The 27,781-nt window shown below is 42.5% G+C and overlaps 1 protein-coding gene across 15 annotated transcripts in view; it reads left to right on the top strand.

Annotated features, from left to right (window-relative positions):
* Positions 1 to 27,781, top strand: part of gramd1bb (GRAM domain containing 1Bb) — a 77,117-nt gene that overhangs the window by 33,725 nt on the left and 15,611 nt on the right. For 5 of the 15 annotated variants that reach the window (XM_027280106.1, XM_027280093.1, XM_027280094.1 and 2 more), the window contains 5 exons: positions 20,999 to 21,209; positions 23,671 to 23,691; positions 25,130 to 25,153; positions 26,979 to 26,999; positions 27,637 to 27,660. In XM_027280106.1, the coding sequence (XP_027135907.1) occupies positions 21,096 to 21,209; positions 23,671 to 23,691; positions 25,130 to 25,153; positions 26,979 to 26,999; positions 27,637 to 27,660 (204 nt within the window). In that variant the 5' untranslated portion in view covers positions 20,999 to 21,095. Of the gene's footprint in view, positions 1 to 3,929; positions 4,501 to 12,721; positions 13,286 to 20,998; positions 21,210 to 23,670; positions 23,692 to 25,129; positions 25,154 to 26,978; positions 27,000 to 27,636; positions 27,661 to 27,781 lie in introns of those variants that run through there. The other 10 variants (XM_027280100.1, XM_027280101.1, XM_027280104.1 and 7 more) reach the window with 9 other exon arrangements.

The following is a 27,781-nucleotide window of genomic DNA, read 5'->3' as shown; positions in this document are numbered from 1 at the left end:
AAGGAACGCCCACGAGACAGAATGGGGAAAGTCAAGCTCACCACAGCCTGCAATCCCACAATACAGTGTAGAGGGATTAATCCAGATTATCTGACAATGCTATTCTTAGATTTAAATGAAAAATCTCTGGGCCAGATTAGGGTTCAAAGAATGCCAAAAAGCTGATGCAGAAATGACATGACTGCTATTTTTCAGACTACTATCAGTTAGGGTGTGACTCACTTCATGAGATATGCCTTTTAACCTTTTATTCTTTTTATCTTCAAGCAAACTTTTAAACACAGCAACCCAGAGGTTCTTTTAGAATATAAAAAGAACATCGAAAGTGTTAATAAAAAAGTGTAAATCAGTTCACTTTTACATGAGAGTAATTCATTTTCTGTTTCTTGCCTGATGCCAGTAGGAACACCACCTGTTATTATTTGCTCCCAAGTGCTTCACTATAGCAGGACTCAGCTGTGGTCAGCAGGGGGCGTCAGTGAGAGGAAGCATCCCTGGCTCTTCTCTAGAGGAGCTGTCCATTCAGCACCACTCTGACTGCTTCGCCTCAGCAGGCTGGACAGAGCACAAACAAAAACAAAATATGAAAGCAGCCGTACACAAAATAATGTAGGGAAGGCTGCATATGTCACACAGAACACTCCAATATAAACAAATATTTGTCCTTTTGCATGAAATTCACGTCTCAATAATCAAGCATGGCATCCCATTCCTCATGTATTGGCTTAGTTTGCCAACCCGAGCTGCAACGGACAGCCAGACTGTGTGTTTAAACTGAGGTAAACAATCTATGATTTACTCTAATGTGTCAGGATGAGAACATGTTTTCAGTGCTAGTCTGTACATTTGCTTTTAGTTATTCATTATTATTCTTATTTAGTTATGGTGCCTGTACTGTACCAGTATTTTTGGGATGCTGAAATAATAAAATGAAGCGACCTGTATGGCTGCTTTCATACATTATTTTTAAGTAACATTGATGGAAGTCAACAATGCATGCTCTTTGGGTTCATCAGTCACTCTTGTAGAGGAAGCTGCATCAAGATGGACTGCGTGTCTATTACTGACTGAACTCTGCAGCCTTCCTGGATGTTCCTATGAATCATGGCCACCAATCACATCAAATGTAATTTATACTATTATTATTAAGGTGCACTATAGCTGCAGGTATTTTTTTTTTTCCCATGAAATTGTTGGCAAGCCATGACTAGGTGGGCACCAGATGGACTCAGTGTGATGACTCAAGCTCAGGCTGCAGCGCTTGCTGCTTCACCCTGGGAAGGGATTAGAGCACTCTCATAGCTTTGCCTTTGTTTTTTCCTCACTTTTCTCCCCCCCCCCCCCTGCTGTCCCACCACACTCACTGTAGCTCTGTGGGGGAGAAAGAAACAGTGCTGGCTAACAATTTAGAGTGTCCTCTTGTCTTCTTGTGCCTGCCCCATGGCAAAAAGATGATTGATCCTCTTCCCTCTGAGAGGTTTTCATAATAAAAGTAATCACAATATGGTCTGAGGCACTTTTAAGAGTCAGCAACTGCCAGCTATTGATTGTTTTATGAAGCCTTCTACAGGCGCAAGACACACGTGCTAAAAAACAACAACAAAAAAAACACACACAAAAAATACGAATGTAGAAACGTAAAGTAGATACACACAGTGCACAACTTGGCATTTAATAGGTCATGTGTTTGGGGCTGCAGTGCTCTCTGTAGATATTATGGCCAACCTCTTATGCCGAGTTCCTCTAGGAGTTTCCGATTTGTTCTAATTTGAAAAAGATTGAGCTGTTATAACTGAGTTATGTTGTAGACTGTTGTGAGAGGTCTCTGGAAAATGAATGTAACAGAGATAAAGTCACAAGAGCGCGTCACTGTACACATCACCAAAGTTAGGTGTCTATTCAGAAGTGTCTACTGATCTCACTTTGCGTCCTGAACCTGGCATGGGCCCAGAGTGCAACTGCATTATCTGCACGCCTTTTATCTTTTTTGGTTGCGTGCCTCTCTCATGCACTCGTTCTCCTCTCCTAACACCATCTGCATCTGAAATAACAGCCAAGTGAATGAATGGGGCTCAGTGACTCAGCAGACTGAGCTCAATAACAATAATAACAACTTTATATTGCGTTGCACTAAGTGCTTTACTTTTTATTGCCGTCACAAAACAAATAAAACCAAACAACAGCAGCGCATCAATTGCAGCAATCAATGAGCGACAAACAAATAAATTGAATCAATCACTTAAGTAACATAAATGCATGAATGAAATGTGTGCTTGTGTTTGTGTGTATCTGTGCAGGCCAACCAGAATGTCCGTTCTGGTGGTGGAGAGTGGTTTGCATTAGTTTAAGTATTAGCCATTCCTAATGAGGTGTAATTTGTAATGTGTAGGGCTATAAGAAGATTACACAGCCCGCAGTCAAGTCGGCCATTGTTTCTGATGACGGTTTCTATTGAAGTGAATGGTCGGTGCTCTCTGATCTCAGTGGCCTGAAGTGACTATGGGGAGAGATCAAATACTCACACTTCTTTAGATGTCTGGACTAGAATAGCGCTGAGGTTAATCCCTTGCAAATGCAGTTGAGATTAGTTTGCATGGTGTTTGTTTTAGATTCTTGTTCTCATGATTGGAAAGTGTCGTCTTGTGAAATCGCAGTTTAAAGAAACCAGTGTGTAGGATTTAATGGCATTCAGCCTGTGGTTGATTGTGACTGTCTTGCCTCACGCTGCTGTTTCAAGCATCTAGGACAAACAACAGTGGCGACAAAACAAAAAATGCAAAAGTCCCAGTAGTAGTAGTAGTAGTAGTAGTGGTTCAATAGAGACCCCTAAATCTAACACACTGGACCTTTTGAAGCATTTGACTGTTTGTCGACCACTCACCGTTTCTTGATCACACTATCTTTACAGTTATTGTTGTTATAACTCACAGCTTAAGCTCTCTGTTCTTGCACAGCATATAATGCAATCTACAATGATAAGAGTGGCATATTTGATCAGCTATAGATGGTTACCGTGGGCCAATTTTAAAACTAAAACTTCATGAGATGGTTGAAAACTGAATTTAACTGGTTTAATAATAAAGACGTGTAAACGTCCTCGAGGCAAAGAAAGGGCAGGCTCTGGAGGAGTAGCAGGAGTTGATAGTAGCATTTGACACAACATAAATAAATAATGTAATTACCTTGGAAATAATGAGTACTGTTGTTTGCAGGAGGCCAGGTAGCAGGGCATGCTAAAACTTGTAGCATACAATAGAAGAGATAAATGTAGAGATGGGTCCATTCTGTACACTTTTGCACTTGTTTGGCTCCTACCTCTCGACATATGGATCAATCAGTATCACTGTTATTAGAGACTGATGCACACCATTTTAGCATGTGGAGAAATCCACAGGTCAGTTAGACAAATGAGGATGATTGACAAAAGGCCCCAATTCGATTCAAACTCAGGTTATTGCAGTTATAAAGCAGCCCACTATGCAAGCTGAGTCACCATGATGTCTATCTGATTCATTATGTATGCAGAACACATACACAGCACACGGCTATAAACACAGGGAGTACCCCAGTACACTCAATGCATTAAGAGATTAACCGGGTTAGCTGCTGACACTGATCATGGCTGGAGTCCAGTACAAGACGAAAGAATTGCAGCAGGTCCCCACCACTTAATACCCTTCTCATACATAGCGTGGATGGTGGGGGTTGGGGTTGGGGTGGGGGTGGTGGGGGGGTGAGGGTCATTTCACAGAGGATGTTATGGCCACAGGCTACAATCCTGCTCTAGTTGTCCACAGTGGGCCAGCTAGGCTTATCCTGGAGAGAAATGGAGAAAGAGAGCCATCTAGGGAAGAGGACAGAGAGAACAGGAGAGAGGGAGGGAGGGAGGGAGGGAGGGAGGAGGGTAGAGATCCTGCGCCTGCTCACTATGAGCACAGCAAGTGCAGCTTTCATCCGCAGCGGAGACTGGGGGAGAGACAGAGAGAGTTTGAGCAAGCAAACGGACGAGGGACAGTGTGATAGCTTGATAGAAAAGACACAAGAGTTAGAAAGGAACAGCGACTAACCATGTTGGCGCTTTGCAATTGCTAGCTCCTCTCCCTCTGCTGCATGCTGCAGTTTGTGTGGTGAATATTGCGGCGCAGGTCGCCTCCTTCTCTTTTGGGAAAACTGAAGAACCCCAGGGAGGTGTGAATTTTCTGGCACAACTGCTCAGCACTGCGGCACCGCGATACGAAACGAAAGGAATGTAGCTGAAAGGTGGGCAAAGCCGAGGATCATCCTTCCAAGACTTCAGTCCCCCAACCATCCATCTCTGCCTCTGCATCCGCTCCTCCCTTCATTCCTCCGTGCATCTCTCCTGCTCTGTGTATGGGAGGTGAGGCTTTGGCAGGCTGTCAGTCAGCATGCGGCGGTGTGAACGGGCAGCCCAGTGCCCAAAACACGCTATGGATGTCAGACACTCCTCGCTGTACTAATGAAAGGCTTCAAGCTCGCCTGGTAAGGCTGAATAGAGAGCTGTTTCCTTCTCATTGTGTGAATGTTACCTGTTATTTTTATTTATTTTTTTGTATAGCTTTAAGGCTGTCATGTATGCAAAGCACATCCCAGCCAGGGACCAGACGTCTGTGACCATTTTCTGGACTATGGCTGTATTGACGTATGTCATTCCAAGACCTATTTGCAGGGCTGAATGGACTGTCAAATATCTGTGCTTTTTTTTTACAAAAAAAAACAACAACAACAAAAACAGATCACATTCTGTCCATCTGCGCCTGTACATGTCTATATGTTTAGATAAATCTCTAGGACTAGATCAGGACCCTGCTAAGCTGTGACCAGCGTGTGCATATCCAGTGTGGGCTAGTGTGGTTTTATTTTTCACTGTGACTGTGGCGACCCTGCTCTGCTCCCCTCTGGCGGGCTCAGTGTGAGCGGAGCAGCTGAGGAGAAGCGCTCACGTGGCTGCCTGGAAAAGAGCCGGCACATTCTCCCTCTGTCTGTTCCCGGCATTCACTCTCGCCTCTCTCCCTGTTGTCCCCCTCTGTTATCTCACATGGAGACAAACACATGCACATCCAGGTGGCTCTGCTCTCACTCTTCTTTCTTAACCTGTTTTGCCACAGTGCGTTCTCTCTGTGCACTTTTCCCTCCATCCTCCCTCCTTCTCTCCTCCCCTTGTGTTTGTTTATGCTCCTCCTCCTCTTGCCTGATATTTTTAGAGACGAATTACAGAGCACTGCAGGAGGAAAAAAAAAAAAATCAGAGGGGGAGCAGTTTCGGCAACGTGCGTCCCGCTTCCTTCCTTCTCACTTTCATGAGGACCTTTCCTTTTCCCTACAGGATCTCTTCTTTTCCCTATATCTGTCTGTGTCCTTCACTCATTTACATCTCTATCTTCTCTCCAATCCAATTGTTTTTTTCTTTTAGGCTATAGAATGTAGCTTTGAAAATTTCCTTTCCGGCTTCACAAGATTATTTAGATTTAGTGCATAATGTATGTGTGTGTGTCAGACCAGTCCAGGGCCTCTTTATCATTCTGCAACACTGAAACACTATTAAACCCACGTCTGTCGTCACTTAATCTGTTTGCAGAACCCTGATAGACATAGGTTACTTTACCACTGAACAGCCATCTGTCCCATAGTCGCCCATACAGTGAGGTGAGCTGTCTGGCTGGCTAGCAGTGTCTCATTTGCTGCCATGCTGTTATGTTATATAACGCCATGTTAATATGTATCCTTGTGGTTGCTCTCCAAAAGTACAAAATGTTTCCACCTTGAGATGTTAAACATGCAAACAGGTCCTAAAGCTTCTGTTCAGTCGTCTTTCAATCCACTTTGAAGCAGGAAAAAAAAAGAATCAATCAAGGAACAACTGATAATAATGTAGTATCCGTTCCCACTTGAGATTCATCAATAAGGATCCAGATGAAATCTCTCTCTCTCTCTCGTTGTTAGTGTCAATTAGAGCTGCATTCTGTGCTTTCCACAGATGATCTGCTTCGTAGGCGAAACGGTGTGACCAAGAGGTCATTCCATCAATCAATACCTCAATCAGCACATTCGTTATCCGGAGTGATATAAACCACTGCCACTGGTTATAGCAGCTTATTTATCTACACTCGATACAGTGATTTATCAGTGCCAACTGGTTTAGAGCTCTACATGTATTTGATCTAACTAGACAATAGTCTCTCAGTCTCTTTTTTATTAGTGCAAAGATGTTTGTTTGTTTTGTTTTTTTAGGAAGCTTAAGATGATGAGTTCTGATTATTGTGGCTACTGTACAAAAATGCTTAGCCTGCACGGGCTTATGAGATAATGCAAATCCAAACGAATGTAAAGCTGATCCAAAATGCAACAGATGCCGTTTGAAATGTACAAAAAGTCCAGACGTACCGAGCAGCAATTCACATATGTAACTCCAAACTACTTCAGAAATTGACTGAAGAGATGAGAGTCCTTGATATTACCATTATGGACAGCCTGTCTAATGTCATGACTACACGTACCTGTCTATGGGTGTCGCCCAGTGTCAGCTGGAATTGGGTCCAGCTCCCCGTGATCCTGCAAAGGATAAGCAGTTATAGATAATGGATGGATAGATTTACTAATATGCATCAAAAGAAACCAAAGATTGAATAGTTGAGATGATGATTCTGATCTGATGGAAACGATGGGAGTGTGAATGAAATATTGGTCTAGTAATAAATAACTTCTCATGTCATGTACTGTGAGCTGATGTCAGGGAAGGCGAGTGTCAAAGAGTTTTTTTTTTTAATTGGAAACCAAGCAGCCCCGTTGGGTGTATGTCTGTCAGTGCGTGCTGTGATTAGGAGCCAGGGTAGGGGGGATATTTTACTTGTCAGAAGACAAAGAAGAGATAAAGATGTGTGTGTGTGTGTGTATGCATGTGCAAGAGAGGCAGACTGCTCAGGATTTGGCAATGGCTCCAGTGTGGGGATGTTTGCTCTTGATATGACATTTGGTGTGATTTAAATCTGCACACAAACACGCCGGCACGCACACACGCATTCAGTCTCAGATGTGCACACATAGCCAGCAGCAGCAGCTGTAGCAACAGCAAGGCCCTGACAGCGAGCTAGAGATGAAGCTTACTCTCTGCACGTGGCACCATGTATAAGCCGGTTGTTGCTGCAGGACAGTTGGACTATGAGTGCAGACTTGCATACATAATTGCCTGTGTGTATCTTTAGCTCAAATGTAAGGATAATAAAGGAACTGACCAGAGAGTTCTTTATCTTATTGGTGGTTGCTAATCAGGGCAAGTGACTGCAGTGTTTCATGTTTGTAGTCAGAGAACAGTGGAGTGGAGAGGAAAACTTTTCTGCTTTTACATCCCTGTGAGACTGCAGCTCTTAGCTGTGTGCATGTGTCTACATACATGTATTGTATGCATATATAATGAGTCGTACACACAAACAGAACATCAAAGGCACTTTAAACTCGCAGCATCCGAGAACATATGCTGGATTCCCCATATATACATGCAAACCACTTCCCCAGGCGTGTACAGTACTATCCAATACCGAGGCACTCATGACTCGCTGGGCTATTTTAGACTTGAAAATCGTTGCTCTCAGGCCTCTGCACAAAGATTCATTTTAATATGTAAAGTATTAGTGAAGAAGGAAAAGACTATCTGCATTAACTGTATGTATGGTGGTCAGTCAGCTGGTCCTCTAGAAGTGATTATTAAACTTCTTCCCTCAAACAAAAACAATTTTTACTTGCCCTAAAAACAAAATCATGGAATGCCCAAATCTAAGAGTCTGTTAGGAATGAAGTGGGAGGCTTGGGAACCAACTGTGGCCTCACAGATAAAGCACTGCACCATCAGACTGGGCCACCATGGACTTGTGAAAGTTCACGACAGGAGCTTTGCAATGAAGAGAAACTGCAGAACTGCCCCCGCCCCCCGGTCACAGCTTATTAACTCTCTCTCACATACACACTCTCGTCCCCTTTTTCCTTTTTTTTCTTTTTTATTACTGCATCCTTCCCACAAGCCATTTGTCATCGCTGATTATGCTCTATATTGTTCCTTGACACACTCGTCTGCCTGCTCCCAGTATAACCAACTCTCTATCTTTGGGATCGAGAGGATATGATCGATGAGGCACTGACTTTGTAGTCATTAATAAAGTCACTGAAGAAAACAGACGCTTTCGTAGCACTACTATAAAAAAGAACTATAAATTGTATTGCAAAAAAAGTATTCATGTTAACAGGGAAGGATGACAGGGAAGGCTGCTCATATTTGCATCCTAATCCTACAGTAATTATGAAATTATATGTATTTATAAAAAATGAACTTTGGCAGACAGGTGGGTGCATTTACTTCCAGGTAACATTTATGCCTCGCTTTGGGAGGGAATGTCCTTGTTTACGTCTCTATCAGTCTCATTATTAATGGACTGGAAGCTGCAATCGGGCACAGACAGCCATGTGTACCTCCTCACTGATGGATGTCGATTGAAAAGACACATCACATTAGCCTTCCATACACTTGTTTCTCAAATGAAGCTTGTCCAAACAAGAAGTCCATTTTCCATTAGGGTTTTTAAAAGCACAATCAGAACTAGCTCCTCTCCTCCCTGCTTTGAATCATGCTTTGAAAAAAAAAAATAGCATCTTGTTTCCCTAGCCGAGTTTCTTTTTAGTATTGGAAACTGTTTCTGTGTACCTAGAGGTGTCATATACTGGTAACTGTTTTCATATAATTTATCTACCTTATCTAGATAAACTGTCCACTTGTAGGCTAAGGCAAACAGCACTGCTACCTCCCCGTGTTTTATTATACCTACTAAAATTAGCAGCGTTAGCATAAAATGTAAAATCATTTAACAGCTGAAAAAGAGATGATTGAGCTTCTCCCTTGAAAATGTGTTTAGATTTTTTTTTAAACAAATTAATTGACATGAACACACATACTAACAACTTTTTGTGTGTAAAATGTCAGGAAATAGTAGAAAAAAACTGAGAAAGCCCAACTTAATTATATTCATAATGCTTGTTTTGGAACAGTTCAAACGTCAGTACAGTTCAGTGCCATGTAATGCACACATGAAATTGTGTAAAAGAAAGTGTGGAATTTTTGCACACTGTCAGCAACATTTCAGTCAAGAAATTGAACTTTTTGCCCAATATTTGAATTGAGTTCACCATAAAAGCCGTTTAGCTTTTATAGTTGTATGTCAACACATTAGAGGCGAGGTCCACAATGAATGAATGTGGAGGTGACACACGTTCATCTCTTTGAGATAGACAGAAGTTGGGGTGGACGGTAGCGTAATGGGTTGTGCAGGCGCCCCATGTATAGAGGCTACAGTCCTCGCTGCAGTCGGCCCCGGCCGAGCATATGACATCAGCTGTTGTATAGCTTTGATGAGTACTTGAAATTCTCTTTAGAACAGTACAGAAAATGCTGTGTCTGTAATAGAAACTGTGCCTCACAGTGTGCAGGACTTAGACCTTTTCTTTCATTATTATATATTAGAAAGAAAATCATCACATTTCAACATGGAACTAACTAACATTTGGCAGTATATTTGATTATCAAAATACTTGCACATTACTTTTTTTGTTTGTTGACTAATCCGTTAACTAAACAAACATTTCAGCTCCAATTTTGAGGATAGAAACAACTTGTAATACCCGACGGGGTGAATTCCTCTTTTTTCAGACATTTATGGCAGCTAATTCTTGGTGTGACGAGTGTTATAAAGTATAAAAAAAACTAAACCATCCTGAGATCACATATGCACACACTCTCTGTCTCTCCTTCCCTCTCTCTCTGCCCAATGCTCTTTTTCACCCAGCCTGCTTTCTTCCGCCTAAATATCCCCCTGCAGATGGCAGTGGCTGTGTCGCGGCCCACTGGGCCAACGTGTCCCACAGGGGCTTAATCCGGTTGCCAGTTTCCTGTCCCCTCCTGCCCCTCTCTGACATCTGCACCGCGTCCTTGAATTACCTCACCGGGCAGAGTTGTGCTCTTGAATTTAAATCAGTGTGTTTAATTATAGCTGCTTTTAAAACAGGTTCTTGTACTCGGAGGTACAGGTCGTAGCTTCAGTGAGAACCCAAAAATTGTTAGAGGCCTACTCATGTTACAGTGCCACACATTGAGGATAATTAACATTTTAATTAAGCCTGGGACTAAATGCTGAAGTCTTGCATGTGGGATTAGATTTAAATAGTTTTAGGAGAGGTAATAACATACACTACAGTGGTTTCACTTTGTATTTGCTTGTTTTCTTTACTCGTGTGTCCTGATCTTTCAAACTGTCTCTGTCTCTCTTGCTCTGAGTAAAATGGAGATATCAGCTGTCAGGGCCCCGCTGATATAACCCCTGTCACTCCGAACATGTTCACAGCAAAGTGCACTTAAACTTCAGGGCTTTGTAGATAACTAATTGTGTGTGTTAATGCTTTATGCAGCAGCAGCATCACACTCACAAACACACACCCTTTCTCCCTCTAGTTGGGAACACTTGAAGTGGCGGTGCACATGAATGGCTTGACGGGCTGCCATGGCAACTGCACGGCCGAGACACAGTCAGGCTGACAGACATTTCCGACTCACCCAGGCGTCTCCACATTGATGTTGCCATGGCGAGTCGGTAAACAGCACGCCTTCCTCTCAAAAAGATGGAGACATTTCTTGGAGCCTCGAACATTTGGGGCGTGCTCGACTTCAGTTTACACCAGAGCTAATTGGGGGGAAACATAAAATATCTTGAAGTGTGGTCACTTTTACCATCTGCGTGTCCTCTGGGTGCAACAACAATGAGAACAGAGGGACCCTAAGTAGGTCAGTTGTTGGTGTGAGGCTGGGCAGGCTTATCTGGGCACACAGTGGTCCGGCTCAGTGGACCAGCTCCCTTTGTTCCACAGCACGGCTCCGCTCAGCGCTCCCACAGGGGCAGCCAGCGCTGCTGGAGCCCCGGGGTCAGGTCTTTCCAACAGTACAGCTCAAGGCTCCATTTGCTTCTTTATAGAGATACAGAGGTGATTACTGACTGTTTGTGTGTGTGAATGGATTACTTTAAAATGACTATTCTTGGCATGTTCACGAGAATAATCAGTGTTGGTTTAGGGTTAACAAAATGTCACTCAACGACATTTAGCAGTAGAACTGCTGTACAACTTATTTTTTTAACAAAGCAGGTTGTGTGATAGTTTGATTTTAACAAGTAGTTGTCATTTTGAAATGAATGTCTTTCTTGATTGCACATGGAAACACCACTTGGTTCGTAAATGCTACACTAAGTGCAAGTGAAATGTATTTCAGGGTATGTGGATAAAATAAGGCCTCATCCAACTTCCTTCTAGACTTTAGATTTCTAAATCAACCAAACCAGTGAAATTATTTACATTTCCAGGCTTTAGAAAACACACTATACAGCACATACAGGTTATACGCATACGTGCACATGCACATATATAAAACGCATTATGCTTAAAAGAGGATTTGACAATAACTGACTAATTTTGTGCAATGGTCCAAATAATACTTTTGTAGTAGATCTCAGTTGTTTTATATTTATATAATACGCCTTTTACACAGCAGACATTTTGACTTTTTTTTTTTTTTAGTACATAATTTTGTTATAGTACATAAAGTGTAATGTATAGCATGATTGATGACTGTGACAACAAGAGCTTTCTATTTGTATGCACATTTTCAGTTTAAAAAACAAATTACAATGGAAACATACATGAAGCAGTCCCTACTGGTGATGAGACTGTACCTTCCTTAAAATCACACACAAAACTCAGAAATCAATTTGCTTATTTTATTTTTCAGTTTTCTAAAAATGTGGTCAAAATTTACACAACATTTGGATGGAAACCTGATGAGTGTGACAGTGATCCAGCATGAACAATGCCAGGTGTCTGAAACTGAAGCAGCAAAATGTAATTTAGCCATTTTATTATTTAGACCTTTTCTTACTGTGACATGGCAAAATGTCTTCCATAATAACATATGTATTTAGGAGCATATTTAGTCAATGTTGCGGTCATTCTTTCAAATACAAAATAAATATCAGCGAAATCAACCGAAGTGAACACTTTACACGAGGCAGGAAAGACTAATGACCAAAGTTGCACTTGGCAATTGGTTAAAATTCAGTTTGATTGCCGTAGGGCTGAAATATTTATTAATGATGCACAATACATCATAATTGATATTTTCTGTCATTTATCTTTATTTATTGGACCATTGCCACACAGGCATACAAGCCTCAAGGGACAGTAAAATTATAAAATATGTAAGTTAATATTGGTTTTGTAATGGGGCATACCTTTGAATTATTTGTTGGCTATTGCCAAGCAGCTTCTTGACGTACTGAGAACTTCAAAACTGCCATTTAATTTCTATTTTTCAGCTGTGTGTGTGTGTGTGTGTGTGTGTGTGTGGTCTACTGTATGTGAAACCACAAATTGTGTTTACCACAAAGCCCGGTCTAGCTCATTGTGTGATTTAGAAGGAGCTTCAAATGTAAAATGACCTGAATGCCGGTGATGTCAGCCCCTCCATTCATGAAACACATAAATAATTGAGGAAGCAGCAGGCTCAGTGCACCAGCACCAAGAAGAGGTGGAATGCAAAGTGAAAGCCATCTCTTTCCTTATTTGCTATGTCTCTCTCTCACCCTCTCTCTCTCTCTCTCTGACTCGCTCTCACTCGCTCTCTCTCTCTCTCTCTATCCACTTGCACGTTCAACCTCTCTTTCTATCTATTGTCAGTATGCAGCCGTGAAATTCTGTGAACGAAGGGCTGATATCGCCAGGGAAGAACCTTGCTTCGGATACTAGCGGATGCAGTAATCAGGCAGATGATCCGACGACTGGGAGAGCTGAGGAAGAAAGGGGGGGGGACTATAAAAGTGCAGGTTGCTCAAGAGAACGGAGGAGCTTATCAGCCTCAATTAGACAAAGGAGGGGAGAGCGAATGATAGGAAGAGAGAGAAAAAGAGACAGCCTGATATCCAGCTTCAGTCGTTTCTCTGCCAGGAAAAAACGTTCTTTTTTATCTCCGTCTGCTGCGTCTGCTTCCTCCTCCTTTTCCCCTCCATCCTCCTGGCATGCTCCAGAAGTCGTCCACCCTCCTCCCCTTTATGCCTCGCTCTTCTCTTCTTCCCTCCTCCAACCCCTCTCCTCCCTCCTATGCCTCATCCACGGCTCCCGCCGCGTGAATGAATCCGTTTGAAAAGGGCTGATCGCTGCGGAGCGGCTCTCTACATGGCTACGACCAGGTTAGTGCTGGGAACAACAGCCTGCCTACCTGCCTGCATTTAGGCAGAAGGACATGGAGCTTGCATAATGATTAGTTTCCCTGCTTGGCAAGATTAGCATGTACTATTTAGAAGGAGAGTCCAAGGGGAGGTGCAGCTGCATCTCAGACCACCAATGCCTCTTCCTTGGCAGGTGGTGTTAAGGGCAATGTAAGCTGGTTATTAGGAGATCAAAGCTGGCCAAGGAAGATCAGTGGCTCTAAGCCTGCTGAAGAAAATCTCCCTGCCTGCCTCTTCCATCTATTCTCTCTCTCTCTCCATTTATCTGCCCAGCTACCTTTCTTCTTTTTACGCTGAGCGAGAGAAAGGGAAGTGCGGAGCACACAAGTGTGGAGTCCTTGGGATGATCCGCTGGATGAACAGCTCATTACTGAGGGCTGACTATGAAGACATGGTGGTGTTTGAGTGTGTGACGGTGGCCAACGAGGGCTGTCGCTGCCTTGAGGGCTGCTACGGCGAGGTGTTGAAGGACTGTGTCTTTCAGCAGGGGTATGGCGGACTGTGTGATACATGTTAGTGCCAGTGTGTGTGTGTGTGTGTGTGTGTGTGTGTGTGTGTGTGTGTGTGTAGAGAGTGTAGATGGGTGGGGTACGATGGGTTTGATTATGTAATATGTACAGTTCTTGTTGAGTTTGCAGTATTTGGTAGATTAGGTGTGTGGCATTTATCATTCAAGCAAGAACAGTGAGCGAGCTGTAATGTATTTCTGCAGTACGTGGGCGTATGGGTCCACACGCATGCACATGTTTATGTCTGCTTCTGTGTACTGTATGCGCATTCCTGTGTGTGCATGCGCAGTGGTCGCTGGTGAGCGTGGTGGCCTTTTCAAACCAAGCGGAGCTGAAGGGCCACTGCCAGATGGGTATTTTCCAGGGTCAGCAAAACTGTGAAAACAAGCGGGGCCCTCAGAAAGGCCCGGAACTCCTGTCCCATTGTGAAGCTGAACTACTGGACAGCTTGAGCTGGTTGGATTTAGAGCTTTAGAGCTTATTTAAGAAAAGATTGTAAAAAAAAAAAAAAAGTGGTGCAAGCAACATGCTTGTTTCCCTTTATTATTTTATTTCTTTCTTTCTCTATATTGAAGAACCTGACATGTCGAGGTCCTGTCTGATTAACACCTTAAAGTCAAGTCATCTGTGTGTCCGCCTGTGCAGAGCTCTGTAATGCAGATGAGTTCTGTGCTTGAGCCTCTGGGACCAATTCCTCTCGCGTATTATGCAAATGAACATGCTGTTCTGTGCAAAATATGATATTTTAGTGTTTTAATAATCTAGAAAGATGCTAACAAGTCTAGTAGTAGCACATTTGGATCAAAATTAGGCTTGGTTTACTCTCTGTAACCCTACAATATTTAAACTATATTACAGCTCTGGGTTACAAAGTAATATATTCCAGACTCTGGATGTTGTGGGGCTGTCTTGGTTGACACGTCTCTGCAACAGGCTGTCTTGGTTGACACGTCTCTGCAACATCGCGTGGACATCGGGGACAGTGCCTCTGGACTGGCAGACCGGAGTGGTGGTTCCCCTCTTCAAAAAGGGGGACCGGAGGGTGTGCTCCAACTATAGGGGGATCACACTCCTCAGCCTCCCCAGGAAGGACTTTTCGTGTCCCTCGGGGAGTCCTGTGGGGGGTGCTCCGGGAGTATGGGGTTCCGGACCCACTAATACGGGCTATCCGGGTCCCTGTACTCCCGGTGCCAGAGCTTGGTCCGCATTGCCTGCAGTAAGTTGGACTTGTTTCCAGTGGGAGTTGAACTGCCCTTTGTCACCGGTTCTGTTCATAACTTATGGACAGAATTTCTAGGCGCAACCAGGGTGTTGAGGGGCTGCGGTTCGGTGGCCTCAGGATAGGGTCGCTGCTTTTTGCGGATGATCTGGTCCTGTTGGCTTCATCGGAGCGTGACCTTCAGCTCTCTCTGGAGCGGTTCGCTGCCGAGTGTGAAGCGGCTGGGATGAGAATCAGCTCCTCCAAATCCGAGGCCATGGTTCTCGGCCGGAAAAGGGTGGAGTGCAACCTCCGGGTCAGGGATGAGATTCTGCCTCAAGTGGAGGAGTTCAAGTATCTCGGGGTCTTGTTCACGAGAGAGGGAAGGATGGAGCGGGAGATTGACCGGCAGATTGGTGCAGCTTCTGCAGTGATGCAGACTCTGCACCGGTCCGTCGTGGTGAAGAAGTCAATTACCAGTCAATCTACGTTCCTACCCTCACCTATGGTCACGAGCTTTGGGTAGTGACTGAAAGAATGAGACCGCGAATACAAGCGGCCGAAATGAGCTTCCCTTAGAGATAGGGTGAGAAGCTCGGCCATCCGCGAGGAGCTCACAGTAGAACCGCTGCTCCTCCGCATTTAGAGGAACCAGCTGAGGTGGCTCGGGCATCTAGTAAGGATGCCTCCTGGACGCCTCCCTGGTGAGGTGTTCCGGGCACATCCCTCCGGGAAGCCGCCCCGGGGAAGACCCAGGACACACTGTAGGGACTATGTCTCTCGGCTGGCCCGGGAATGCCTTGGGGTCCCCCTGGAAGAGCTGGACGAAGTGGATGGGGAGAGGGAAGTCTGGGCCTCCCTGCTGAAGCTGCTGCCCCCGTGACCCGACTAACGGATAAGCGGAAGAAGACGAGACGAGAATATATACCTCAATGCATTGCTAGTATTAGAGTTAAAAGAATGAATTTAGTCAAACAAATATGTCCACGCTTGCACAACTACAGAATGAATCCTGAAGTACAGAAAGTATTAGAAACTATTAACAGCCATGCATTTAAATTATGGATATTTGTATCAAGAAATCTGTCATTCAGTGTTCAAAAAGGGAGCCCTGTTGGTCCGTGATGTGTTGTCTGTCACTTTGCCTCCCTGCTGTATTTCCTGCTCAGACAGCATCTCTAACAGCAGAGCCGATGAAGTATATTTAGTCACACACTCTGAATATTTAAACCACTCTCTCTGTTCACTGTTGCTATAGTGATATTCATTCTAAGCTCAGCTTTGTTTGAGCTCTGTAGTTGTGTAGGCGGCGCTCGAAGTGAAACAGCTTTTTAATTGTTAAATTGGTTGTCCGCTCTCTCTTGCTACAGTGCATCATCGAAGTCTGCAGACCACCACTCAGTAGCTCTTGTTTTAGCTCATGGTTTTTTTTTAAGTGTTCCCATCACTGACGGGCTCTATTTGATTCCAGTAAGCTTTTTTTATATTGAAGAGAATGTTGTTTTATCATTACACCCCATCAAAAATAACTAATATGTCAGATGGAACAGCTGTGTCTATTCTACAGCTGAAGCACTCATTGTGCTTTCCAATTTAATTCCCAGAGCATTACAGTCCAGAGATAAAGCCCAGACAGGTACTCCTGCTTTATGTCAAAGTGTTTTGTTTCATGAAGCCATTACTAACAAAGCAGCTGTGATAGAAGCTTTTGTCTGCCCCTCTGCAGGCTACCATCAGCTGCGTGTTCACTCTATCCACACCACTATGCTGGCTCAAAGAGCAAACTGTTGCATGAATGGCTGATATCGGGCTTAGTCATCCATTTGCTGATGATGGATCTGTGTCCCTATTGTTTACTGCCATGTATCTGGAAAGGCGAGGAGATCCATGAATTCCTCGTCTGGTGAAAACAACAAGTGGGGGTTTCCTCTGCCCGGTGAAATCCTGTTGTTTTCTGCACAAAGGGAAGGTATGACAGATTATCCTGTTAATATTTTATGTAACACAGTTTTGTTTTTGTTACCTAGTTACCTTAAGCATAAAAATATTGCTCCTCGGGCTCCTGTTAAATAACTAAACCTACTGCAATATAGCCAATTTTTTGTTTTTAATCTAAATAATATTTTTGTCTAGTCCCATCCCCTCTAGCCTAAGAGACCTGACCTGACCTCCAGTGTGTAAGGGGGAGGGTGAATGTGTACGTTTGAGCATATGAAACAAAAAGGTTGGGACGCTGTGTAAAATGTAAATAAACAAACTGCAAATCCTTTTCGTAAAGTTGGGACAGGGGCACGTTTACCACTGTGTTGCATCACCTTTTTCTCTTAACAACACGTGTTTGGACTTAGGAAACGAATTGTGGAAGTTTCGAAAGTGAAATTCTTTCACATTCTTGCTTGTTATACAACGTCAGTTGCTCAACGGTGCAGGGTGTCATTGTGTCATATTTTGTACTTCAAAATGTGCCACACATTTTGGGAGACAGGTCTGAATTGCAGACAGGACAGTCTAGTCTAGTGGGCTCATCAGACCAAAGCACAGTTTTCCACTTTCCGTCAGTCAAATGAGCTCGGGCCCAGAGTTGTTGGTGGCATTTCTAGATGTTGTGGATACGTGCGTTCCACTTTGCATCATAAAGGTTTAACTTAGATTTGTAAATCTGCAACAAACTGCTTATACCAGTTTTATCAAGTATTCTCATGTCAGTTTTTAATGCAGATCCACCCGACGGATCCACGGTCATGGGCATTTAATGTTCTCTGTCTTGCCCATTACATTGCAGAAATTTCTAGGAATTCTCCAAACAGGTACAGGATGCCCCTTTACCTGTAAAAATGTTCCAACAGGTGCTTTTTGAGCATTTTTCTTTTGTTGCCCCAATCTAGTTGCAGGCATCAAACTCAGATTGAGTGAACATTTACATTTTTTATACTGTGTTCAGTTGGATACAGCTCAAAAAATTAGCAAATCATTGAAATATTTACATTTTATACAACAGTGTCCCAAGTTTTTTTGGAATTTGGGTGGAAACTAAGTAATCTGTTTATGTTTGGGTAGTGTTCGTAGATTGCTGGAGAACATGCAGTGGTGTTGAATGCAGTTTCTTGACAGTTGGGAACACACAGTGTGTGCAGTACATCTGTATTATCTGTCAGATATTTTTTATCTGCAGTATGATGGGTGGCCTGTAGAACGCCACTGTAGATAGAAGGAAGGTTGTAGTTTGATCATAAATGGACCCTTTGCTGCTGATTTCTTAAAGCTAATATCCAGAATAGTTGTGACACACTTAATCACCACATCATGCGTGAAGCAGCTATTTTTGAGGTTTTTTTTCAACTTGTGCAGGCTAATCACTCTTTAACATAGCCATAACCTATAGCAGCCTTTGCTAAGATACCTCACTTGCTTCCCACCAGGGGTAATGGCCAGTGTTTTTTGGCTTGCTACCACAACGGTCTAACTATCTAAGTAGATGTACCTTTAAGCAGGATATTAAAGATTGCTGGATTATAAGACACAAATCTGATCTCATGGCAGCCAATTACCTGTCATGTGTGAAAAAAAAATTACCTTTAATTCAATTCCATTTCAACCATAACAAAAGTTATCTCATGACACTTTCCGTACAGAGCAGGTCTAGACCGTACTCTTTATAATATTTACAGTTTACAGAGACCCAACAATTCCACCATGAGCAAGCATTTGGTGAGGAAAAACTTCCTTTTAACAGGCAGAAACCAAGCTCATTGGTGGACAGTGCAGGCAGGCTGTTGAGCCCAAAAAACTGCTCCTAAGAGTAAACTGATGTCCTTGGACAAGTCATTCAGAATGGCCATGAGCAAATGTACAGCGTATCGTATATGATAGCTGCAGCCCTATATGATGAGGGAATTACCCAGGGAGGAAATAACCCATTTTATTTGTTATATGTTATGTGTTGCGCTGAACCGAGGAGAACTGTGGGCCAGTGTGAGAAAAGGACAAGATTGCTGCCAGCAGAAAGTACCCAACATAATGAATATTGTATTCCATTCCTGCTGATAAATACTACTAAAAATTACACAGTGGACCTTTATTGTACATCCTTTTTTGAGGTTTTTGAGGATGACGAAGGGTCTGTTTCATCTATTAACAAACAAGATGTGATAGGATCTCTGCTAAACAGTTTCATGAAAAGTGTTAACACAAACGTGCAAAAAATATATTTTTTTTACATTTTTACATAGCTCATCTACACCAACTTGATTGTGTATGTGTGTGTGTGTGTGTGCGTGTGTGTGTTACCCAGTCAGCCTTCTAGCTCAGATTATCATGCACACTGAATGTCACTGTACTCTGCTTTATACCTTCCTAGTGAGCTGACTTCATGCCTCGATGGACGACATAGGCCACCTGATAAACCAGAGATGTGTATAGAGGAGATAAAATTGTGTGCCTAGGATAGAATAATAAAGGCGAAATAGGAATACAACTTTAAACTGCGTCTGTTTCAAATAATAATTGTTCAGCAATTAACATTAACGTCTTTCAACAAAAGATTTTTCCAGTATATTTACTTCCCTAATCAGATGAGTAGAGACTAATCAGTAGTCAGTACACAATGTACAGTAGAGTCAAAATGATCATCCACTGAATAGCAGTCCATTTGGTAATCATATAAATTGATGTCAGAGGTACCATAACACACCAGATGTGCATATCCATCCCCGTGCATTAAACAGATGTTCAGGCTCCGTGTTGTCAAGCAGCTACTGGTATACCCCGTCCATCCCATCACAGTCGGACAGAAGCTGCCAACAATGCCCTCTATGATTCAGTCCTCTAAGCTATCCCGAATGTAACAGTAGATCAGTAATTCATGGCCGCTAACGGCAGCCATTGGCTGGCAGTGACGTAATGGCTTGCATAACGCCATGTCAAGTAACCGTGCCTGACGGGCGCAATGCCACACGGATCACTTACAGAGCCTTTTGTTAGCTCCTGTCATTGTGAGGAGAAGGCTTCTTGCTGAGCCACTGGTCTGTGTGTGTGTGTGTGTGTGTGTGTGTGTGTGTGTGTGTGTAGAGAGAGTGTCTAGTGCTGGATCACAGAGGCTACCTGATAGGATCTCTGTGTACAATGGAAGGACAGGGGCTACAGCCCTTCCACTTGGCTAGAGAGTTTGTTATGGAGGTATTAAAGCAAAACCCCATGTTGAAGTCAACATGTGCCACAGTTTGAGATGATAAAATATGTTATAGGCCTGCCTCCACAGCCAGAATGATGTTTTGCACGTGGCATTGTATCTCTGATCATTTAATCCTTGTGCTGCCGTTGTAACAGCCATGGAAACAGTTTTAGTATTTCCGGGAAAAGGATCCTTAATTATCCTGAGGCCACATTTTTTATGGGGTTTATGGAGTGAACAGCTCAGTCAATGTCAGGGTCAAGATGATATAAGTTGGATCTTTTTCCAGACAGTGCATTTCTTAATCAAATTGGCAATGAGCTCAAAAACGAACATCGATGTCCTTGCTTCTTTCTTCTAAAGTGCAGCATTAGTGAGAAAATTCTCAGGTCATGTGTGATAGTATCTTACTACATTTGTTTCCCTCGCTGCTGCTGCTGCTGCTGCTGCTGCTGCTGTTGCTGTTGTTGTTGTTGTTGTTGTTGTTGTTGTTGTTGTTGGTTTCCTGTATTAGTTTAGCTGTTATTAGCCAGGTTAGCACATGGTGCTTCAAGCCTGTTGAGCCTCAGATGATGTAAGCGTCAGGGTAACGGTGTATGTGCTGTCCTGCTGTCCACACTGATCTGTAAACTAACGCCACCAGCTTGCATGCTTTTTCCATTGATATCTAAAGATTATTTGTATGATTTCTATGAGGCAAGACTAAATTATACTGTATCTTAACATGTATTGTAAGAATAGACGGTATGAATGTGTAGGTGGCGTTCTCATCCCTCTTTCTTTCTCTTTTCTTTTAGCACTGCCAGTAACTCAAACAAGAGCACACCTGCCTGCTCGCCAGTCCTGCGTAAACGCTCGCGCTCTCCCACACCACAGAGCCAGGAGGGTGAGAATATGGTTGAGAAGGGTTCAGACCACTCCTCTGACAAATCTCCCTCCACTCCTGAGCAGGTTGTCCAGAGAACTTACTCCCTGCAGTCAGCAAGAAGCGGGGGAAAGAACTCAAAGGTAAGAAACCAGGAGATACTTGTCTTTTCTTTTTTTTCTTTTTTTTTTACCCTTTTACACATTTACTTTGGTACCTGTTTGATAGAAATGAAGTGTGGAGCACTTTTACCAGAGTTTAAAACATATTTAGTATCTCAGCACTAAAATCCACTATGTTCTGTGAGAGTCCTTTCCACTGGGACGATTTAAAAGGAGTGAACAATCATACATTTTCACAGAATAGCTGTTGTGAAAGGCTTCATTGTGGGACACAAGGTGCCAATTTCACACACACAAGGTTAGACTGGTCAGGATTAGGCTTAAGAGACTTTGAAGCCATGAGTTGTGTCTGACCTAAAGCATAAACAGCATGCGATACAACACTTGCGTTATATGTGAGGAAGATATTTTTATTTTTAATTTATAGAGATACAGCATGCTTTTTACAGCTTCCTCTTACCAGTGTGCTTGCACAACATACCTTGCAAACCCACAACTGTATGTTTTAAGTGAAAGGACACATTCACTTTAATGCTATTACAGAAAAGAGTGCATGTAAAACAGCTATACAACCAACATTTTTATATACAGCGAGAATATGACGTGTTATGTCTCTTTTATATAGAGTAGAAACAAATTAGACAGCAGTAAAGTGAGGTTAGTAAGTGCTTTTCTTTGATATCACTGTAGTCGATGTGGCAGTCACACATGCAGTCATTCATAAACTGTGACGGCATGAACACGTCCGTCGGCCCAGCTGTATTTCTTTTTTTCCCAGCGCACTGACGTACACTTTGTGATTGGTTATTGACTTGTACATACTGATATGTAACTAGCGAGCCGCAGCTATCACCCTCCCCCCTCAGGAGAGATTGCACCCTCCTCTTCATTCCAGACTTTCATTTTTACATCCCATGTACTCCCTAGTCTTTTTACTCTTTCCTCTCCTAAAAACTACAATGTAGAAAGGATAGTTGAATATTGAAATGCTGGAGTAAAAGCATTCTTTATGCGATATATTCATGCATTTATTCACTCTTGGGATTTTTTTATGATTGAAAGGAAATACTAGAATTAGCGGTCAAAACCGCTGATGAAGAAAATCTTGTGCGAGAGCCATCCCAGTCTGGGATAGTCTGGGATGAGACTAGGATACGGTCTGGTACACACAGTTACAGTTAGAGCTTTAGATAAGATGCAGCAATTAACAAACAGCATCTCTTCATGAAAGCACTGTAACACCGAAATAAGGAAGACTTGCTCGTTTCTGCATTTTATTAAAAACTAGATGCACTAACTATATATGCTTCTTAAATTAGTGATGTATTTCTTGCCTCAGTGATGACAGTTTTGTTTTGGAGCCCTTTGGTTTGTTGACATATTAGTTGGATATCACTACATCTAGTGAACAGATTTCCACAACACACTGTGCTTAGACAGGGGTAAAGGTTTGCTGAGGTATATTTCCAATACTTTGTCGTCAGCATCTTGTTCCTCTGATTCTAAGATTGTGTTGGCATATTCAAGAAACAATTTTGTGTTTGTGTTTAAAGTGTTCACACTTTTTCTTAAAATAATTCAGTCAGGTGCTCATATGAACATTGATTGAAGTTTTACCTCCTTTTTAACCTAATCCTGAGATCCTGTCCTAATGTGATTCCAGTGTTTGTTGACGCTAACACAAAGCTTCAGCAGTCTAAGGTGGAGTTTGTCCTCCATCACTGACTTTGGACGTGCAATAGGAGGGGATCTCTTAATGACCAGAACGAACGGGAGGAACGATTAGAGCAGGCATAAACTCATACAATGTTCATATGTGAGTATTGTTTTAAGACAGACTTGATAAAATGTGAATGTCTTTTTACAGCAAGTCGGTGAAGTTATTGTTGTGTTTTAAGTGTTTCCCAGTTACTGAAGAGAGACATCATTTGTATTTTAGACCGTTGCCACAACTCTTAATAGATGAGTTACGAAGAGAGCAGGAATAGAGGCCCAAGTTGACGTCCCAAGCTCTTATTGAAGTAACTGATGGAAAAAGAAGTTGCTCAGGTGTAGTCGCTGTCCTCCGCCTCATCTGCATCTCCTTTCACAACTGACCTCAGTGATGGATTGAATTTTTCAGGTTATTTCACACGAGGAGCACGTGGCTCTAATGTTTTGTACTCATTTGAGCTTCAAAAATGTTAGAAACAAGCCATGTCACTCCCGTCCTCATTTACCTTCTCATTCTGTCCTCATCTGTTTTCAAATCACACGTTGTTTTTGTCTCTTTTATTTATTTTTTTCTGTCTCCACAACACAGTGTGCACGCCTTCTCTCGTTGCTGCTGCTGCTACATGCCATATGATAATGTGTGCCATCTGATAATGACTGTTCAGCTCTTCTGTTTGTACTTTCAGCTGTTTCTTCTTGCAGTTGATTTCTTTTTATTTTCATTTTTTCTCTCTGATTTTTCTTTGTTCTTCTCCTGATTGCATGCTAGTCTCACAAGCGACTTTCCAAAGTAAGCATTACTCTTTTTTCTGTTCTTCAAGTATCTCTGTGCCCACCTCCCTGCTGCCCCACCTCTTGTCTTGTGAGCTGCTCTGTGGAAATGTCCGAAACCCTGTTTGCAATGCTTCACCCTGAACCCAGCTTGTTCCTGTGCACACTGCAACCGTTACAAGCCCCATCTGCACCCACCATCATGGCAGATGGACATTTCTTAAAACAGACAACCCGACATAACCGCACTCACTTCCTGTCCTCTCCTATCCTTTCCTTTCTTTTCCTTTCTGGTGATATGCAATGTAGCAAATTCCTGATTACATTTTCAAATAGTTTAAGTTTGGTGTACGTACTGCATATAAGCAGTCAGAATATGCTCTTTTTCTGATATTCAAATGTAAAGGAATAAAAAAGCACAAATAATGGAGAAAATGAACCTTATTTATGAGATTTTGTCAGATTAAAACAATGTAAATCTTCATTTCTGGTGGGTTTTCTCCTAATAAACAATACTGCAAATTCTCTTTCCCTCTTCCTTTTTTCTATTTTTGTCTGCCCCCTTCTTTTTTTTAAACTTATCCCATTGTTACATTTTGGTAATGAGAGCTTTATATGTGTCATGTTGTGTAACTGCCCGGCTGCAGAGGGATAAACTTTTTTTAAAAGTCCTGCCAGCATCTCAGTCCAAAGCTCCAGGACTACATCATTATTTGAGCAGCCTCTCTGTTTGCCACATGACAGGATCCCTCCTGTTCTTTTTACTCGCACCATAAGTCCAAAATCCCCCTCCCCCTTCCTGTAAATGAACTCCAGGCTAGGTCACGTTTCAGTGCATCGCCCATTTTCACTTTTCAGAGCTCATCCCATGTTGTTTTTTTCTGTCACTCATTAGATTTATTGCTGAGTATCAGTATATAGGGGTCTCAATAAATGGGAGGTTGGTGTGAATAGCAGCATCATATGCAGCTCTTTCATGCACACATATCCCAATTGATTACATCATTTTTCATTTCTGTGCTACAGGCCAAGCCCCCCCCAAACCCTAGCGCAAGTTCACCCCCATCCCCCCCTCCCCACGTAAGCCTCTGTGGTCAGCAGTGGTCACATGACATGGCGTGAGGTCGTCCCAGCAACGTGAGCTTGATCACCCTAGCACTAATGCAATCCAAATAAAAGAGTGCATTCAGCGAAACGGGTGGCGTGCCTCTGTGCAGCAAGGGCCATATGACGAGGATACAGCAACAATCACTCAGCCTTCTCATGTAACACACACGCTAGGTGGAGAGTCAGATTTAGTCTGAAACTATCGCCTCATAATGGCAGTTCTGAACGTCGTTTATGAGCCACACACTCACTGGACTTCCGCTCCTTCTCTCTCATTTTCTATTTCTTTCTGTGTTCATGTTGCTCACTGCTTTGGTTAACATTTTGTTTTCTCTTTAATTTTCTTTCAGTATGACAGACTAAACCTGATTAAAGTAAGCATTTCTTCTTGTTTTCATTTGACCCATTGACAATCCCTGCTGGCCCCCCATTAAATCCCCTGGCCCTCCACTTCCTCTGTAGCTGTGCGACTGTAGGATCCCCTTTGATAGTCTCAGACCCTCATGTCCTTTCCCATGCTTTCCGTCCCCTGAATTAATGTGGAAGGACAGTGATTTGTGAACTGTGTAAAATGGTTTATTTAAAAATGGCTTTATATAGAGGATTCATTCATTTAAATCTGTTGTAAGCAGACTTTGCAACAGTCGTGTTGATTCATTTGTAGTGACAAGACAACCACAAATTTATGGGCCTGTTTGTCAGCATTCCTCACCCAAAATTCAGTTTTCCATTGAATTCAAAGATTTGACTTGAAATATTGCCGTTATTAATTATTTTGAAGCTGTGTATCCAGTCTCTCCCTCTCTCTCTCCCCCCTCTTTCTCTCTCTCGCTCCACATGTATACAGACACAATAAATAGTCTCTTTTCGTGTAAGCAACACTGTCGTAAATCTCCCAGATTCACTGACTTGCAGTCACACAAAGTCAAACACGATGGCACACACACCCACACACCTTGTCCAGACACAGGCCTCAGAGTAATTCCTCTGTCGTGTCTCTGTCACCTTCAAATCAGATTAGCCCACATTAGCTCAGCTATCGTCATAGCCAGGCCCCGGGCCTGCTACTGCAGCTCACTTGCCTGATGACGCCACGCACACCCGATAACCAACAAACCCCGTCAGATGCAGAGAAAAGTCAGGTGACCCCAGGCAAAAAAAAGAGAAATTGAACGTGTTTCAGGTTTTTAAATGAGAAATGTGCAGTCAAGTCTGCTACATTTAACTTGTGAGGCAATTTTTTTGGTCAAAATAAGAAACATTCGCCAAAATAGGAAAAAATTGATTTTGTTGCTCATTTTATTTATTTATTTATTTTTGTTTGTCTTTGTTTTTGTTGCTTTAACTTAAAATATGGTGCTTTTATTTATTGTACCACTGGAATCAGACACTGGATATCACTTTTTTTACCCCTCTATTCTCCCTCTTCTCTTCCTGAATACCCTCTTCCTTGTTTCACTCTCTGAATGATCACCTGCATGTTTCCCCTCTGGGACTTTTTCTCTTAGACTGGAAAGTGTGTTTTATGTGGCTGGAGAATGTTATAATGTCATAGTCATGATTAAGATATATCTCTGCTGCCCTCTGCTGTTGCAATACAGCAGCAGAATCAATTGCTATAACTAAAATAAAACTGCTAAGAAGGTGAACTATCATTTCTAGAAAATACTTGGAATAATTTCACAGCAATTGTTTGATGGAACAACAGACAGAGAGATGGACATTTTGTAGTACATGTATGTTCAATAAAAACACGGTAACAGTATTTAATCAGTATATGTGATGTACTATTACAGTACATGACAGGTTTGGAGTGAAATTACTTTCAGTTGCACCAATACAGGAAGTAGAATTTTCCCCAGAAATACCTTTATTTTGAAAAATTTAAATTAATATAAATATTTGAATCAGTGGACTTGTGTCGTGCTGTAAATATCTGTTATTTGAGCGCAGAGGTGAGCGAACTGAAAGAGAATTTCACCGTGTTCCTCAGAAAAATCAAACACTGTTCAAACAAACTGACACTGTCTGGCTTTTAGACATTGTTAATAACTTCCTGCAATTCTTGACAGGAAAGAGTGTGAGGTACAGTATCACACCACATCCTCAGTATGTCTGTGTGAGCTCACAAGCCTGACGCAGTTTATACGAGTTTCACAGAGTTAAACACACCCTCTGTCTCTCTTTCTCTCTCCACAGAAGAGCCAAAGCTGGTACAACGTAAGTCACACCTTGTTTTTATTCACTTTATCAACACGTGTGATTCTGTAAGTCCTCTATGGGTGTACATGTGTGCGGATTTTAGTTCACGTCATGTGGGTGACCCCTGGAAGTCTCTTGGAGTTGTTTTAGAGACGAGTGTTGCTCATGAGATGAAAGGTTGCTGTCCTTGACCCTGTTTACTGGAGCACCAAATCACTTATGTGGGTTACTGGTCCTCCAGGCAGGAATGGCGTGGGCTTAAAAGAGCAACAGGTTCTCCTCTTCTGATGAAGAGAATAACTGGATATTATAATTTACAAAAATGTCTTGTACTTGCAGTTTTATATTACACCACAAGATGGTGTGCTAACACAATTTCTGACTCCACTATAATTCTTTCACATCTGGACAGTTGTTGAACAACCTCTTAATAAATATGTCCGACCAACTTTTACATTGGAAAGGTGCCTGTTGCGTTAATTAAGCCCACAGAGTGAGCAAGAATGAGAGTTTACACCTATGTGTGAAACCCTAGTTTCTCTAGAAGTGTTTTTATTGGACTTTTCCCCATTTTATGTTGTTTTATTTCTTTCTTTCTTTTATTATTATTATTATTATTATTCCCTGTGTATACACTCTTCCCCTCTCTCCCCAGCATGAAAGACAACACATCCTGAGAGTAAGCATGACTTGTATTCTTGTGCAACCCTGGATATCTTTCTGTCTGATCTGTATTTCAGTTCTCAGACCGGTGGAATGATAATATCAGTCCTGCCTGTTTCTCATTCCATTGACTTCAG

This window comes from Larimichthys crocea, chromosome VII (genome assembly GCF_000972845.2).
Source record: "Larimichthys crocea isolate SSNF chromosome VII, L_crocea_2.0, whole genome shotgun sequence".
Lineage (NCBI taxonomy): Eukaryota > Metazoa > Chordata > Actinopteri > Sciaenidae > Larimichthys > Larimichthys crocea.
Note: the sequence above shows the minus strand (reverse complement) of the source record. Positions and strands in the feature narration are given on the sequence as shown.